General features: G+C 36.7%; 2 protein-coding genes across 2 annotated transcripts; one reads left to right on the top strand and one right to left on the bottom strand.

Moving 5' to 3' along the window:
- Positions 1-6,636: 6,636 nt before the first annotated feature.
- LOC121942321 (trace amine-associated receptor 13c-like) lies at positions 6,637-10,866 on the top strand. Its single transcript, XM_088075678.1, has one exon. The coding sequence runs from the start codon at positions 8,997-8,999 to the stop codon at positions 9,969-9,971; it is 975 nt and encodes a 324-aa protein (XP_087931804.1). The 5' UTR covers positions 6,637-8,996; the 3' UTR covers positions 9,972-10,866.
- Positions 10,867-10,989: 123 nt separating this feature from the next.
- nsmce1 (NSE1 component of SMC5/6 complex) lies at positions 10,990-17,945 on the bottom strand. The gene is made up of 8 exons (XM_042485493.2): positions 17,745-17,945; positions 16,584-16,715; positions 15,093-15,214; positions 14,402-14,479; positions 13,467-13,613; positions 12,501-12,617; positions 11,810-11,936; positions 10,990-11,307 (listed from the first exon to the last, which is right to left on the bottom strand). The coding sequence occupies exons 2-8, from the start codon at positions 16,699-16,701 to the stop codon at positions 11,273-11,275; spliced, it is 744 nt and encodes a 247-aa protein (XP_042341427.1). The 5' UTR covers positions 16,702-16,715; positions 17,745-17,945; the 3' UTR covers positions 10,990-11,272.
- Between the last annotated feature and the right edge of the window lie 97 nt (positions 17,946-18,042).

Here is an 18,042-nt window from a genome sequence, read left to right as displayed (position 1 = left end):
ATATAATTCATTCATTATTACAACAGTGTTTTACTACATTGTCATTAATTAGCTGTTTATACAAAAGCCTCCACACCAACCTGATACTTATATGTCTTTCTAACTACATTATAGTGTGTTATATCGTATAATTATTACATGCTTATATGCTACTTATAAATGCCAAACAAAGTGTTGACCTGGCAATTTTACAGAGTCAGATTTGACTAAAAAAGTATGATAACTTGTATAATAAGATGACATTTTAATGCTCCAACAGTGCTAACATTTAAATTCTTACATATTTGTGCATCAGTAATAATATTCCAATACCATAACTCTCTAAAAGGGGACAGTCCGCATAATATCACTGTATAATAAGATTGTTTAAGTGCATTTTGCTACTGCAGTTTAAGTATCATGAATTGAGTACTTTTCCTTGCAATGGAGTGTTTTTACATGAGGTATTCCTACTTTTACTTAAGTGAAAGATCATTTTTACTAGCTGCTTCAATTCAGTGAAATATTCAAACATAAGCTGCTGTGAATTTTTAATAGTGTCACTTTTTTAGACGCAATGCAAATATTGCGTAGTATTTCGTTCACATTTATTTGTAACTCAGCCTGACCTTTTGAGCAGTTCTGAAAAAGTTGGGAACTTTTCTACACATTAAAATAAAGTTCTCCAGCTGCAAAACACAAGTTCCTATCGATGGACAGAGGGTCAAAGGCCAGCAGACGTAGTGTAGCTCTGTTGCCTTTGACCTACTAACAGATACCCTGTGACCTGGATGACCTGGGGAATCTTCAAAGACATATTCAATCATTTGTGTATTTCTGGGTTATTGACTGCTGAATCAAAGGTGTCTTGCTGTGAGAAGAGTTAGGTGGAGCAGCTTACTGAGGGGGTTTTGTTCCACAGTGATGTGGTTCACCTCTCCGAGTGAAGGTAAGGAGGAGGTGATGCATATGCAGAGGTATGAGTCAAAGAGAAGTGAAAGATGTATTTCTGAGTATTTCTTCAAATGTGTGAGTGTGAGACAAGCCTGTGTTTGAGAGAGAGAGAGGAGAGCGATGTGTGTGGAGAATGAGTGGGAAGAAGGAGCCAGGCTCGTCTGCAGATTTAGATCAACCTTTTCATGGAAAGAGGACCCATGCTGTTTTCCTCTTTGGCCGTGCCTGACTGTATGAATTCATTATGCCTTTAGGGGAGCACTCATCCAAAAATCAGCACTGAACCCCCCGCGCCCCCCTGCCAACCCATCAATTGGGCCTACATTTATTATTTTGACCTTTCCTTTGCGGGGGAGTGACATCAAAGTGGATCCTCGACTAGTTCCTCTGTAAGGGAGACGGAGGTGTCATCCGCACAGTGTGAGAGGCAGACTGCCGGCCTGCGCTGGTTTTGTTGTCAGTGAAGAAGAGAGACGGAGTCTGGGTCAACATAATTAAAATGAGAATCAATTAGGCTGCAGTGTATGGAGGGAAAACTGGGGGAAATCAGGCGTGTTAATGTGTGGGCATGTTTGTTTGTGAACCTATTTGGATGATTTGATCATTTCGCAGACTAAAATATTGCATTTTAAATATACATAACTTCTACTTCAACCATAAGTAATCAGAATAAGTCCACTCCTAAATCATTTTTTTTAATATTATACATTGTATGTGCAGGTTTATACGGCTAGTGAAATGTGTGCTAATATGATTTTTGTTTTTTTGTTGTTTGTTTTGCATTAAAATATTCAGTTTGTGTGATGATAATGATATATCTCTTGTTTATATTTTGAACTGAAAAAATCTACTAAACATAAACCGAGTCGTTTGCCATTTATATTCCATAAAAAAAGAAGAAAAAAAGGATTTTTTGTGGGAGTTTTCCCTCATCCCCTGTGAGGTTCGAAGGACAGAGGGATATTTTATGTTGTAAAACCATCTGAGGCAAACTGTGATTTGTAATATTTGGTTCTATAAATAAAATTAACTTAACTTGAAAACATAAACAGCAAATCAGCCTACAGTCTAAAACCAACGGATTGTTGAGTCAGACAGTGTCATTAATGTTAATTTAACTTTTTAGTAACTTCTAAAAGTAAGGTCTAAAAGTTTTCCTAGGACGTACTATAGGAAAATCCTGCTCCTACAGTTAAACCATAAGCACCAAAACTATTTTGCAGTAAATTGGTTCCAATAAACAAAGCAAGTTTTGACATTTAAAGGTCAAAAGACAGACCGAACTATAAAATTAAGAGTTATTATTTATACCAAAGTAAATAAATATAAATGTGTTTATTCAGTTTTAACTGGTAAAAATATTTAAATGTTTCCATTAATTATAAGATAACATTTTATATTCTAATCAGAAACAGACCATTATTTCTGAAAGTCCTCCTGTCAGATTTGTAAACATGACTCCACAAGCTCTTTCTTCAAGTATCAGCACTTCGACTAACTGTGGATTTGAAGCTTTTGTGTTGTTCTATCTGAGGCAGAGCAGTGATGATGTGGTTAAAGGAAACAGAAGAACAGACGCTGGTGTTCACCAGAAAAAAATATAAGGACAGTGCTTCCTTTTGCCTCCAGTGTTTTCTCACAGACTTTAACTTTCATTGAGATTAAGGGCATGAAGACCAAACTTTTCCACATTATCAAAAAGTGACAACCCTTATTTTTTAACATCAACTACAAAACTGGATTTTTGTCTAAAAAACAAAAAAAAAAAAAAACCAAAAAAAAAAACACACACACACATAAAAGTCTGGGGTGAAGTTTTGGTAAATTACTTTACTTATTTACTTATTTACTTATTATTTTGGTAAATTACTTTACTATACTTATATGTGTGAGTGTATATATATATATATATATATATATATATATATATATATATATATATATATATGCTTTAAATATTAAATAGATTTTCATACAAATAATTACAGATTTTCAGGGAGAACAGGCTGAATAATTGATTGACTGTAATCTCAGTGTTAGCAGAACGCCGAGTGGTCACTGCCTTTCAAGATAGCACTTAATTTAACATGAAAAAGCTTCGAGACTGCACAGATATTAAAAACAAAATAAAGCCAAATGTTCAATATAGTATAGATCTAGAGCACATCTGTAAAGGCCAGTGAATTATACAGGAAAATGAAGGAAAGGTCTCCAACCTTCAGCTTTAAGACACTGTAGCAGGACTGGCCCTGTACTGGCCGCTCAGCTCTCCTTCAATCACCTCTTCTCTGACTCAACAGAGGAGCAACTTTTGTTCCTCCTCAACAGAAAACTCATCTTCTAAACAACATCGCCCTCTTCCCATCGAAGACTGTAACCTATCCAGGTTCTCTATAAATGTCATCTGTCTTTTTCCCAGTTTAACTCAGTTCCTGTCTAACTTTTTTCTTCTCTGGTCACACCAATATTTAAAAACAACAATGCGGCTGATTTTATTATTATTCCTGGCTAGGGCTTATTTTCTACTTTTAATTTGTAATACCAGTAAGAACATCAGTGAAGTGCCTAAAAGATATATGGTAATAAAAAAAAATAACTACATTTAAAGTGTGCAATAATGTGGATTACATAATCTGTTACTACAGTGAGTTTTTAAACTGTCATTACAAAATGATTACTAATCAATGTATTTTCTTTTCTTTACAAAAACAACACAAAAAGAGTACTAATGCTTTATAAATTGTTTGCAATAATCTGAAGGTGGATTGGGTTTTCTGAGTATGAAACTTAATTTTTTTTTTTTTTTTTACATTTTGATAAGGCAATAACAATATATTTCCATTTAATAAAACTTATACTTCCAATTGTTTTGCTTTCCTCTTTCTGTCTGCTGTACATTTTGTAATTCACCTCCTCATATGAGCAGCAATCACTGACTTTATTTCACAATATACAATATATTATTTAGGGGTAGTCTGAGTGACATATAGCAGGAACTTGGATAGGAAGGTTACAAATTATAAAATAAAATTAAAATTAAAATTAATAAAATTATAAAGTCACGTAAAGTTTCAAAACATAAAAGTGATAAAATTAGTTGAATATGAGATGACACTAATCTAAAAAAAACAAAACATCTCCACACATTGTGTTAGTTTAACAGAAATGCTTCTTCACCCTTTGTCACATTGCTGTGTTTTAAATCAATGTCAACAGCTTTACCAACAGGGCCATCTAGTGTTTCATCAGCAACACAACCTATCTGGCAGAGGTTGAGCCCAACAACAGAGAGACAGAGTTTCTGCTTCCCGACTCAAACAAACCGTCGGTTCAGGTTTGGCTATCGGATGGGTGAGCTAAAACAGATCTCACTGCACGTTTTCAGCGCAGCCACTAAACATGTTCACAGTGTGACGCATTTCTGGATCAGTTGGTTTTCATCATTAACAGATGGCAGCACCTCATCAGTGACAAGAATCATTGGATACTGGACATCTGAAAATTAAGAAATAATAGTCTGTTGATGTGAAAATTATAAACTATACATTAGTAAATATTTACTAATGTATAATATGATTTTTGTGTGTTTTCAAGGACTTTTATTTCCAACAAATAGGAATCAAGATGTCAAATTTGAGTCAATGCTTTGTTGATGATTTGGATATCAGGTTTTAATGATAGAGATATTATTTTTTGATCATTGTTTAATAACACACACATTTTTTTTTGTTATGGTCCACATTACAGAGGGCATAAGCGAATTATGAGACAATGGGCTGATACATGCAAAAGGCCCCACCACCTCTCCCACACTTTGTACCATATTACCATATTTTTTGTTGTTGTTTTGTGTCTCTTTGTGTTTTTCTCTTGTTTTTTTTTCTTTGTGTGGTCATATTGTGTCTTTTTGTGGTTGTTTTGCCTGCTTTTTAAAAGTTATTTTGTGTATCTTTGCAGTTCCTTTGAATCTCTTTGTGGTCATTTTGAGCCTGTTCCTTAATTTTTAACCTGTTCCTTCATAAAATAAAATGAATAAAGTTAATGTAATTCCTAGTTCGTACACGTTAATTTGATTGACATTTACAGGTGAAGGCAACTGGAGGCCTGTAGGCCCATTCAGTAATCCATCCATGATAAAATATAATATTTAATAAGAAATGTCTTTGCAAAACTAAGATAAACTGCAAGTAAAGACATTTTTAATTAAGCAGGCTACGAAGTTTATATGAAATTATAGCCTACATCAAGAACACAACTGATAAATCCGGTAATAATTAACTACTCATTAATTACCAATGAAGGCATTTTTGTACAAACGGCTCCTAAACACTAAATAATAGTGTTACCAAATAAATAATCCGTCTCTGCCAATAATCACACAGAAACAGGTTGTGCTGTTTTAGCAGATATTTCAGCAATTGTTCTTTGTCAGAGGTGAAAAGTCTGAAAGGGTATCAACAATGCTGATAGATGAGAATACATTATAAAGGATAAATTCACTTTTAACCCAGATATTGTCAAAAGGTTTAACATAGTTGTGCACAACACAATTTCATCATAGCTTTGGTTTGGAGAATCCTCCAGATGCAGTTTCTGGCTGGACTTTGAAACAGTCCAGTCAGTTTCTGGTCCTTAAGAAACCAGGATTAATCTTTTTGAAAGGATGAAAGTCAAAAAACATCAATTCAGGCATCCCTAAATGGTCAACATAAAGACGGTCACAAAGCTTGCTGATAAATTTCAAGCGTTAATGTAACCAAAAGAAAAGGTCAATAGGACCTGAGCAAAAATGCCATCTATAGATCAATTCTGATCCTTTAAATGTTAAGTATTTGCACTGGAGTACTTTCAGTTTTGAGACAGGTACACAGACATACTTAGCTCTTGACATTTAAAAAATGTTAAATATTCAGTCTACTTCATAAGCTGTTACAAGGACAAAACACAAGACAAAATGTCTACTAAATTGGATTTGCTGCATTTTGTGGCATAAGATGAAAAATATTATAAATAAAATGAAAAATATTCAATTATCTGTTAAAAATGTGTCAACTCAGAAAAATCTATTTATTACATGATTAAGTGGTTGAAATTGTGACATTTTAAACGAGTGTTAAATAGTGATGAGTTTGTGGTTTAACATACCCATTTACATATGGCTGGTTTAGATATATTTTACTATTAATCGATTAATCTATTAATTAATGAGTAAAACTAGTCATAAAATCTGACACTTTTCCCCTCGGTAAAAGCACACAAAATCTCTAAAAATAATCTGTTAAACCAATAGATAAATTATTATCTTTAGTTCAATTATTGTCTGGAAACACAGCGCAGAATGATTTAGGTTTTGTACGGAATTATTTAGGATGGACACACATGAACACATCAAAATCATCAGTTCCTTTAGATGATGCATTAGTCTCAACATAAAAAAAAGTTATGGTTGATAGTGTGTGTTGTGTTCCAGAGGGACATGCTTACACCTTGTAATAATGTCTGACAACACATTAAACCACAGGTGAATTCCAATCATAGGTGTTAATAAACAAATCTGAACAACAACACATGATGCAACGCATGAGCCATGACCTCAAGGGGATGACTGTAGCAGACATGAATGTAGTTGTTTGTAAAAACAAAGTGTTACTAATAAAGACTGACGATGGCTCCATGACCGAGCGATAGTGAGTCATCCTGTATGAGACCAGGACCTTGACACTGAACTGGACAAATTAAATTTAACCATCGTTAATGTTGTTATTTACACCTGTGCTTTTCCTACTGTGACATGTCAGAACGCTAGCACACACAGCTGCAGAAGCAAACACACTGAGATTATGGGGAAATGCTGTGAACAGAACTGAACTCAAGATCCTAACCAAATTAACTGCTATCCAGTCACAATCGTTCTGGATTGACTTCCTTGATGTCTCATCAAGGTCCTGAGGCCACAGCATCTGCAAACAGATAAATAGATAGTCGCCCTGATTACTAATGACTTGCTGCTGTGACTGGGCAAAGTCACTGTTACCTCTGCTGACCCCGCCAGCTTACGTCCGCTCACACTGCCTAAACAATCTTTGTGCGAGAGCTGTGGACCATCTTGAAGTCAGTGGGTGGTCCAAACAAAAACACTAAAAAAACACCCCGACAGTCCTTTCAAACAGCGCTGTAAAACTGCTGCTGGGAAGTGAAAGTCCAACTAATGTAGACTACTGAGCTATCAACTCCCCCATTTCTCAGAACAAATTTGGTTCACTGAGACCTCTGTCCAATGCAGCTGAGACACAAAAGGGAAAAGTTAGGGGCATTGTGGACTATAGCTTAAGGCTCCCTTGCATCTGAGGTCAGGTCAGCAAAACCTAAAGATGTTGTGATAATAGACGCTGTCAAACCTATCAACCACCTCCTATCTATTTTAGGGCAATCGTGGCTAACCTTGAGGCAGCAACATATGCAGGATGAGGATGCAGGACCCAATCCATGAAGTACTAAAAATTAGCCAGGGCTCCAAACTACTTGAAGGTGAAGTCAAGTTGAATTGTCCTACGCCTTGGAGTTTGACTAGAAAATGTGGACTGTGACAACAGGGGAATCTGCCACTAGTTCTTTGTCAAACCAAATGTAAGAGAAGAGCAAGCAGAGCCTTGACAATCCAAGATGTCTTTGATGGATTAATGCCCATCTCAGCTGTGGTTTAGGAGGTAGAATGGATCATCCATTCATTGCATGGTTAACATCTTGGTCCTGTCTGCATGTCAAAGAGTCATTGAGCAAAACAGTTAACCCCAAATTGCTCCTTGCTCTGACAGAAGTGTTATATTCAGGTACTAAAATGCAGACTATGAAATCCAAGGCTTCAAATTATAATTAGTTAAATTGACAATAATCCTTTCCCATCATACAACTATTTTCTACTGCTTATCTGGGGCCAAGTTGCATTGGTCAGGCTAAGCAAAGTAGTCCACATGCTTCTCACCCGAGCAATGTTTCCCTGCTCCTCCTGAACGATCCTGAGGTGCTCTTAAGCCACATGAGTTATGTATTCTCTCTAGTGAGTTCTAGGTTGATTACAGGGTTTCTTACCAGCTTTTGTATCCATGATATTATTTTTCGGGTCACTGCCGAAAGCTCATGACCATAACTGAGGGTTGTAACATACATCGACTGGTAAACCAAAAGCTTTGCCTTCCAGCTTATCTCCCGCTTCACCACAACAGCCCAATACAATGCCCCCATTACTGCCAATCCTGCACCAATCCACCTGTTGATCTCACACTTATTATTATACCCTCATTAATGAACAAGACCCACTTATTTGAACTCCGTCATGTGGGGTGAACCACTGTGTTGTTTTCTGGCAGAGAACCATGGCCTCAGACTTGGAAATGCTGACTTCAAGTGCTTTCCCTGACCTCCATTTACACTGAAGAAGCGCCTCAGCCGAGGAAGCCAAACAATGTCTTGGGCCTTCCCCATGGCATTTCCTAAAGTTGACTAATACTTGGGTTTTTGCTTCGGTGACCAACAAACCAGCAGCCCATCTGGCCACACTGTACCTGTAGGTTGCTCAATATAAAATATAGATTCCTGAGGCGGTGGATACTCGGGAATGCTGTTTTGTGTGCAGGTACAAATAAAAGTCAGAACCTTCCTCTCAGTGACACACAGTTGCCTTTTCAATTTGCTTTTGGAAACCTAGCTATTGCTATTACAGGGGCTTTATGTGGCTTTCACAAAACTTAGACAAGATTTACAGTTAAGAGAAAAGTTTTTCATCAGTTGCATGAAACTAACATGTTGCATCATGTAACTGCAAAAAAAAAAAGAAAATGGGAGGGTGGAATTAGCAAGGGAAAGATGCGGAGGAAGAGGGATGAGGAGAAACAACAGCTACAATGAATAACCTGACAAAAGCAGCCTATTGGCCTATCAGACAGTGATGAGAATGAGGAGTTAAGGAGTGCCATCAGAGAAAAGTGAGCTGCACTGTCATGTACGATTAGAGCACTGCTTGAGCTCAGCAGGTTCAGGTCATCACCTTTACTCAGTGCAGGGTGATGGATGTCGAGCTCTGCTACCCTCAGCTCCAGAACACGTCCTGCAGGGGTTTGATGCGTCCTCGCTTTGAGGCCATCCTCCTCTACACACTATTTTCCTCCATTACTGTGTTCACTGTGGCTCTCAACCTGCTGGTTATTATCTCCATCTCGCACTTCCGACAGCTTCACACACCCACTAACCTGCTCCTGCTCTCCCTGGCCATCTCAGACCTCCTTGTTGGGCTGGTGGTTATGCCGGTGGAAACAGTGCGATTTATAGAAACGTGCTGGTTTTTGGGCGATCTCATGTGCGCTCTGTCTTACATTATAGGCTTCACCCTCACCTCAGCCTCTGTGGGGAACATGGTGCTTATATCGATTGATCGCTTTGTCGCTATTTGTTATCCTCTGCAGTACCTCAACAAAATCACTCGCAGCAGAGTTGAGGTGTCTGTGTGTTTGTGCTGGGCCTGCTCATTGCTCTACAACGGGCTCATTTTAAAGGACCATCTCAGGCAGCCAGCCAGACATAACTCCTGCTACGGGGAGTGTATGGTGGTGATTAACTATGTGTCTGGAACTGTCGACCTTGTGTTCACGTTCATCGGCCCCTGCTCAGTCATCCTCATTCTGTACATGAGAGTGTTTATTGTTGCAGTGTCTCAGGCTCGTGCTATGCAGTCTCATATTACAGCTGTTGCAACCAGAAGAGTCGCTGCAAAGAAATCAGAGAGAAAAGCAGCCGGAACTCTGGGTATTGTCGTACTGGTGTTTTTGATGAGTTTCTGTCCATATTACTATCCCTCTCTCGCAGGACAAGATATCTCAAACAGTGCATCATCTTGGGCCATTGTGTCCTGGCTGTTGTATTTCAATTCTTGTTTGAACCCAATCATATATGCATTTTTCTATCCGTGGTTTAGAAAAGCCATCAAGTTAATTGTCTCCCTAAAGATACTTGAGCAGGGCACCTCTCAGGCAAATATACTTTAAAGTCAGTCTGTACACACTTTTTTTATGACCTGAATCACCTGGCAAATGAAAGTGTAGCAAAAATGTGACAGATATAGTGATATGTGACAGTAGTGAAATAGTAATAATGCGTTGTCTGTCATTATTTATCAAGTATTAATGCCACCTTTTTTAAGTTTCAGCCTCTTAAATATGGTAATTTTCTTCTTTTCTTTGTTTTACATTATAGTACTTTACTGAATATATTTGGGTTGGTAAAGCAAAAAAGGGGATTTAAAAATATCACCTTGGCTTGAGAAAAGTGTAATGGGCATGTTTGGCTATTTTTACATTTTATAGACCAAACTTTTACTTGATAAGTTGCAGACCTGACCTGGTGTGATATTTATTGTACTAGACTTCAATTTTTGCATGCAGCCCTTTCTCAAACACAAACAATAAAAACATGCAGTATATTTAACTGATACAGAACATTGTATGCCTTTAATTATGAAGCTATATCGACCCTAACAGAGTGAGCCTGACTGGCTCCAAAAGCAGAATCTTTCTACACTTGTTATGCTCCACTTTCAGCATTGCTATTGCACAAAGACTTTGCGACAAATATGTGATTTAAAGATAATAGAAGACATTTTCAATTGGACTCTAAAACTGTTATTTTGATCTAGATGGTTATATTTTGAAGAAAAAGAAAGTTATAGCTCTTAGTGTGAGCAGAGTTGCCTACCTGCATCACCTTAAATTGTTTCGAGTGTTCAGGGAAAGGCGGATGCTGGATTAAAACATGTTTCATCAACATTTCAGCAATTCATCTTAAACTGGATTATCAAATTAACATGAATTATACATGTGAGGATTCAGCAGCAATGCAAAACTAATGTCAAAATTACATCCGTTTTAAGAAATATGTTTCACTGCACTTTGATATTTATGTCTTCCCTTGTTTGATAGAAAAAATAACGCTATTCTTTTATTATGGCATCAAGGTGGAAGAAAGCTGCAAGTTATGCAGAGATAAAATTAAATAAATGTCTTAACATTACATTTTGAGAGGTTTTATTATGTTCTTAATAACAGAGCTTTAAGTGTCACAAAGAAGGGAACAATCCAGAAGGAAATGACAAAACGTTTCCAAAGGATGGAAAAAAATATTCAGGTGGTTGTTTGATAATGATTTTGTTTAAATAAACACTTGAACAAATATTATGTAAAAAATAAAAACTCTGAAAAAGAATTATATTAACAGTTAAAGGTTTAGTACAAATTATGTTAAAAGTACACAAAAAAATTACCAAACATAAACAAATTTGATGTTAAAGTCCTCATCTTCTTGACTGAGACTGGGGCCGTCTGACTTCTGTAATAAACGGTAAAAAAATATTTAAAACATACAAGGAGACAGTATTTTCTCGTTCTAGTCACTTGTCATTCATACATTTATTCATTTCCCTTCTAATAGTTTATTAATACATTTAAATGAAGCCTGGTGTAGTATGTAATTTTTCAAGGTCAGATAAAAAAAGACTGATGTCAACATTTTTAAATGGAATTTTTCATGAATTCATTTTATATAGATAATTTAGGTCATTCAGACTGTAGATCGTTATCTTGTATCACAAAATTCCAAATGTACAAATATTTTCCATAAAATACCAAACACAAAAGGGAAAAATCTGATTTTTAAAAGCAAAACATCCCAAGAATGGATCTGGAAGGTGCCCTTTTCAATGTTTGTTTGTTTTGTTCTGTTTTTTTAGACAGTTTGAGGTAAATGTATGCAGAACTTTAAAATAAGCATCTATGTAAGTACTGTAGGTCAAATATGTGTTTAAACAACTTCTATATAAATACATACATACCGGGGATTTCATGTGGCCAAAAGTCTTCACAAGCTGGGCACCGCGGCTCTGCTCGTCCTTTAAAGTATCTGGCCACACATGGGTTGTGTATTTTTATGCCACATGTAGGATTCTCACAAATTTGGCACTGAAAAGAAAAAAAATCTGATCAGAAAAATACTGTGAGAAAAGTCATTTTGTAAAGATCAGGTTTGTCACACATTAGCTGTACTGATGCAAAAATGATCACTTTAATGTCAATACAATGCAAAGAACAACTCAAAGTGACGCAGAAAATGCAAACTGACAAAAATAAAAAGCACAAGGACACATCACCACTACCTACATAAAATCACATAATTAAAAAAAGTTAATTATTGTTCATTCATATTTATGCGGTGACTCAAGAGCAAGTCTTTGACTTGCCAAGTAGTTTGCTTAGTTACACTGCAGTTATCATTACGTTTGTTCCTCAGATTCTTATGTCTCTTTAAGGATCTATGTCCTAACTGTGAATATAAACATGTGACTATAGAAGGCTGCCTTCAAATAAAAAACAGCTCTCAGCAGTGAGGAGGAACATTTCTATCTGATCGATGGAATTTTAATGAGAGATTCTAAATGACAGAACTGATTCTAATTAACTCGATTCAGGTAATTAACAGAGCGTACACTGTTTATACATGTAAGAGACACAAAAGAAAACATTTACCTGGAAAGCGATGTTGCGACAGATGTGGCACACTTTGACTTGCTCCTGATACATTGTGCGAATGTATGGCTCCATCTCTATAATACATCTGGTGGACAACGTGTATTCACCCCGTTTCTACATCGGTGAACAGAAACGAATCACAAACCGAATAACCCAACAAAATGGGAGCAAGAAGTGCTTAAATACTGCAGCAAAGACACTAATCAGATTCCATCTGGTTAGTGGAGTCTATATTGAATATGATTGTATTTAAAATTTCTTTTTAAAATAAAGATAGATTATAAATGTGCCATGACAAATTGTTTTACTTATTACTGCTCACACGATTTGAGCAGCAAAGTCTAGTTTTGGGAATATGAACTTTAAATCTTTCACAGCTATTGTCATGATAGCATATTTATTAAAATGGTATTGTTTATTTCTATTATGACCTTTTATACACTTGTTATTCAGCAATCTTAAATAATACCTTGTATTTTTCACCCCTGTGAATCTCGAAACTTTTCATTGTCACCTAATTTCCCAACAGGGATCAGTAAGAGTCAGTTAACTCAGCCAGTTGATGATTGGCATCATCAAAATTTATAAAGTTGCCTTTGTTAGCACTGTTAGTGGTGTTAGCACCTTTAGTACTTTTAAATTGATTGACTGCATCTGCCATTTCGGCTCAGCCACCTCCATGTCTGCTTGTAATGTCAAATGTGAGAGCCGTGAGCAGGCAATCGGAGCCTGGACTCCGAATTTCATACATTGCACCTTTAACTAAAACATATCCTGTTTAAGTTGGAACATTTTATCAAAGTGTCCCCAACTGACATGGAATGCAAGAAAAGTGTTTAAATCAAACTTAAAAAACACAGTTTCCTCCCGACACAAAAAGCCTTAACAGTTTGAAGAAAATGGGGTAAAGAGAATATCACCTTAACGTGATTTTAACATCCTGGTGGAGTCACTGTGTTTTACCTCACTAAGCCATTTGTCCTGCACCAGTCGGCTCAAGAGGTGCTCTGTCTCGCTCTTCTTCAGCTTTTTGCTGGTCAGGGTGTCGGCGCTGTTCAGAATATCAGTGGAGGAGGCCTTGCCATTCTCAGAGCCCACGATCAGGTCCATCTGGATGACAATCGCATTGTTTAGTCACGGCATACTTTGCACAACGAAGGAGGCATTGCAGAAACATCTGAACATTTTCCCCTGCACTAAAAGCAGACGTTCCAACTAAAGATTCACTAAACAAACTGCCACTCTACTTTGTCTGCTTGCTACTTTTCCTAATTGCAGTGAGGTTATACTTTGGGTAGTGAAAGTCTGATTTTATTTTATTTTTCAATGTTGACGTGTGATATGAGATATCAAGGTCAATTTTATTATAAGACTGCTGTACTACTGTGGGATTAAGTTCCTAACCGCCATCATCGTTTGAATGAATAAAAGTTAAACAAAGTTTATCAGGTTTATCAGGTTTGTTACTGTCAGCAGTAAGCAGGACAGTGTGCGGAAGTTTCTCTCTTTGTCTATCGATGCCACATAAGAGAAATAATCAGACAAATAAAATAAAAAGCTTCCTCAGCGGACACACCTGTCATACATTCAGGTATGTAGATTCTTTTCAGCTCGTACGCGGTAACAAAATCACGGCACTCGAAGAAAAACTCCGCTGAACGGTGGAGTTACTGCTGCTCTATCACTGCATCGATCAGCAGTGGAAATATTCAAATACAGTCTAAACTTAAAATGATATTGATTTAAAATAGAGCTTGACAGACAATTCATTTTTCAGGTTTTATTTACATTATAGTCCCGCCTTTTAAAATATGTGCAGCAACTGTGATGAAGAAGTATTTGGATGACAGTGTGTAGAAAAATATTTAAGAGCGGATTTCTTTGTGAATTTAACTCACCGTTTTCCTGAACAGCTCCAACTCATTGTCAGCATAGTCTGAGGACATCCTGGTGACATCAGTCTCTGTCATGTTCACCTGCACAGAAGTGAAGTAGAACAGAGATTAACAGCGCTTCCTATTGGTTTAATTTATTAATGCTGGCAACTTTCTTTTGACATTACAAGGTGCATAAATCTGTTCATCTATTAGAAACCATTTTTCAAATTCCATGAATCTTTAACCTCCTACTTAACAGCTACTCAAAATGAATGTTTGCCTGTAATCTGATTCAGTGACCCTTAATCCTGGAGTAAGTAAGAAACAATTATTGATGAATGATCGTAATGTGGTTCTCAAACAGAAGCCGCAGTCATTTTACAGCAGCTTCTTGTATAAAAAAAAAAAAAAAAAAAATGGTGAGCTAAAGCAACAGACTTTCACATTTGTTTTTAGATCTAAACTATTTTAATTGGCCAGATACTGTAGCAAAATCTGAGGATAATTATTAGTTTTCTTTTCTGAAACTGAGTCTTTGTGCATGTTTGATTTTGCAGAACATGCAGCAAAGGCTAGCAGAAATTCCTGTGTACAGGTTCTGCTCCTGTGGCACAACTCACACGCCAAAGCTCTCTTGACTATTAAAAAGTTACTGATTAAGGAAAACAGGTCTGAAAATAAAAGGCCCCGTAAAGGAATTAAACTCACTAACCAAGGCGTAGTACTGGTGACCGTTGTCTTCAGACATCCCTTTTCTAATCTGCATGAACATGGGCTGGAGCTTTGAGTTGATGGTATCAATGAAATCATCCAGTTTGTCAGGGGTGTGCTGTGCTGCAAAATAAGACAAAGAGTAGCCAAGTTTGTTATTATAAAGAGAACAAATCTGTAACTCATCGATTTACTGCTCCTCTCTCCTCAAAGGTAGTGACACAGGTTAATGTTAGAGGGACCCTCATGAAAATCAGTACACCTAAAACTCTGGCAAATCCTTGCAATTTGAGGTCCAGGGCCCCATATTTATCAACACATGTAAAAGGTTTAAATTCTGTCTTACAAATAACATTAAAAATGTGCAGAAGTCCAAAAAAATCTGTAGTTATCAACAGTTATTAAACATATATATTGTAAGGAAACATTAATGTGTTTTGTTTTTTTCCTCACCAGAATAATTAGAAAGAGAGCAAATTAACAGAGACAAATCTGCATCACAAGTTATCTGCATATTTACTGAATGAAACCCCTTTGTGTTGGCATATTTAAATGTGTTGCTTGACGGCATTTTTATTGCAATGTGGGTAGAGTCTACAGCTCCAATTGGGTCCGGAAATCGGGTGATGGCGTGAAATCCCGGTTTGATTTCGGCCGGTTCTGTGCACTCTTTGAAAACGCGCTTCCTGCAGAGCGCATGGTTTGCCAAATCTTCCCAAACCCGAAGATGAGACATGGCACTAAATTTCAAATGCCTGTCACAGATGTCGTTTGAAAGTTTTGACACTAATTGGGTAACTTATCTGTTTCAAATTAGAAAAAAAAATTAATTGAGTGTATATTGATGAAAGGAAAAATGGAACATCTGTTGTTGTCATGATAGCTTAATGTACGCTTTGACAATTGTAATGCTTTCTATTTGTAGTTTCACTATTCTACTAGATTCTGTATGTAAGCATGGTCAGAGCTGTGCATCTATTTACACACATTCCTAAATATAAGTTCAAGTTGATAAATATCACACTTTGTGGGAATGGTCTTACGCACTCATCACGCACACATCTGTGTGTACACACTGTAGACAAATGAGGGCCCATGTGTAAATAGTTATGGTAAAAAACTTACTTCTTTTTAGGAAATTGTCCAAATCTATTGCCTGTGATTTTTATTTCTTTAAATCCATGCTTTATATTCCTGTATCATGGAGATTCCAATGTCTGTCTACTTCAATTATAAGGTAATTTATTTTTCCCAAAAGCTAAGTCCCGGAAAGTAGTGTTCATGAGGTTTATAAACCGTTAAAATAGTCAATGTAAAAGACAATGGACACACTGAGTTGAACATCATGATCAAAACAGACAAAAGACCTCTGTTTGGAGGCTTAATTCTATTCTTGTGATTAAGGCTCTGAAAAAAATCCTGTTTTCTAATACAGAGGTGAACTCTTGACTTACTCTGGATTAGTAACTGTTACGTAAATAAAAGTACTTACTGTTGTGGGTTTCACAACAATATTGATAGAGTTTCTTCGCCCCTTGTTCATCAACGATGCCATTGGCCATCATGGTCTGTAGGAACCGTCGATGGCTGTCTCCCATCTGTCGTGACATGTCTCTGGACTGATCTAGACACACGCAACACGTATACAGTCTTTACCCTACAATATACGGGGAAACTGTCATTAAAGTAAAGCACTGTTAACCCTTTGAAACCTGGTCTGACATTGCTTTTCTTGTGCTGCATTCAGACGCAGTGTTTAAACCTTTGAAACCTGAGCAAACCGGTTAGATTTCTTTCAAAAACATGGTGAAAAGGCAAAGAGCTACTCGGCAAGTAAAGTCCCACCAATTGCAAGAATTTAGAAGTTTTAGAAAATAATTTTTAAAAAGCTGGGGAAAACTCTCCACAGCACAACAATATATTTATGATTACAATAATTAAAAATTTAAAATTATTTTGTAGAATTAATGTTTTACTTATTTTTGGGTCATTTCTTTGTTTTTACTTTTCTTGTTTTGTTTGTTTGGATTTTTGTGTGTGTGTTAATTTTGAGGTAATTTTCTTGTGCTTTTTTTCCTAATAGTTTCTTGCTTATTTCTGGGTCATTTCTCATTGAGTTGCTCATTGCCTTCTTCCAATGTTTTTGAAAGAAATCAAGCCAATTTACCCAGGTTTTAAAGGGTTAAACGTAGCAATCACATCGTTATTACATGAAAAGAGAAAACAAACCCCACATGAAGGAGTCATCATTTCGGTGTCAGCTACCAACATAAAAAAAATAACGAATAAAAAGTTAAAATTAGATTAAATCAGTAGCTTTAACATAAACTCATTAGATGACTGTTTAAATTAGGAGCATGAAGAAATGGCTACATTGGTGGCTAACTGAGTTTCACAGTATTTACGTTGCAAACTGTTGTCTTCAATTGAAGCAGCTTTGTGTGTATATTATGGTTGTCAAATAAATCCATCTAATCTGGTTTATAGCTTCATATTGACGTGAATAATAATAAAATAACTTCCAAGAGCGTAAACAGCAATAAATGCCTTCTTTAACTACGGAGTTGTATTGGTACGTTAACTTGTCCAGCTAACAGGTGTTTCAGCACCTCTACAGTGCTAACCAAACGTTAACCGTTAACCGTTTACTAACCTGTGCCAAGGTGAGGATTTAGTCGGTTAACGGCCGACCCCGGTTATTAAGCCCTACAGCGGCCCAAACTTTGAATATTTAGGTGATAAAAAGGTCCTCGAATAAAGACAACTCGTGCGAAAGTTTTCCAGCTTGTTAATTTTCAGCAGCGCGCGCCTCCTGTGTTGTTTTTCCGGCTCGTTCTTCTTCTTCTTCTCTCTGCCGACTTCCGGTTATTGGCACGTGAATTGCCGCCACCTACACCTTCGGAGTGAAGATCACGTGCACCGTAGAGAGACAACAAAAATACTGTATATCT

The sequence above is a fragment of the Plectropomus leopardus genome, chromosome 3 (assembly GCF_026936395.1).
Source record: "Plectropomus leopardus strain MGB_pleo_1.0 chromosome 3, ASM2693639v1, whole genome shotgun sequence".
Taxonomy (NCBI): domain Eukaryota; kingdom Metazoa; phylum Chordata; class Actinopteri; order Perciformes; family Serranidae; genus Plectropomus; species Plectropomus leopardus.
Note: the sequence above shows the minus strand (reverse complement) of the source record. Positions and strands in the feature narration are given on the sequence as shown.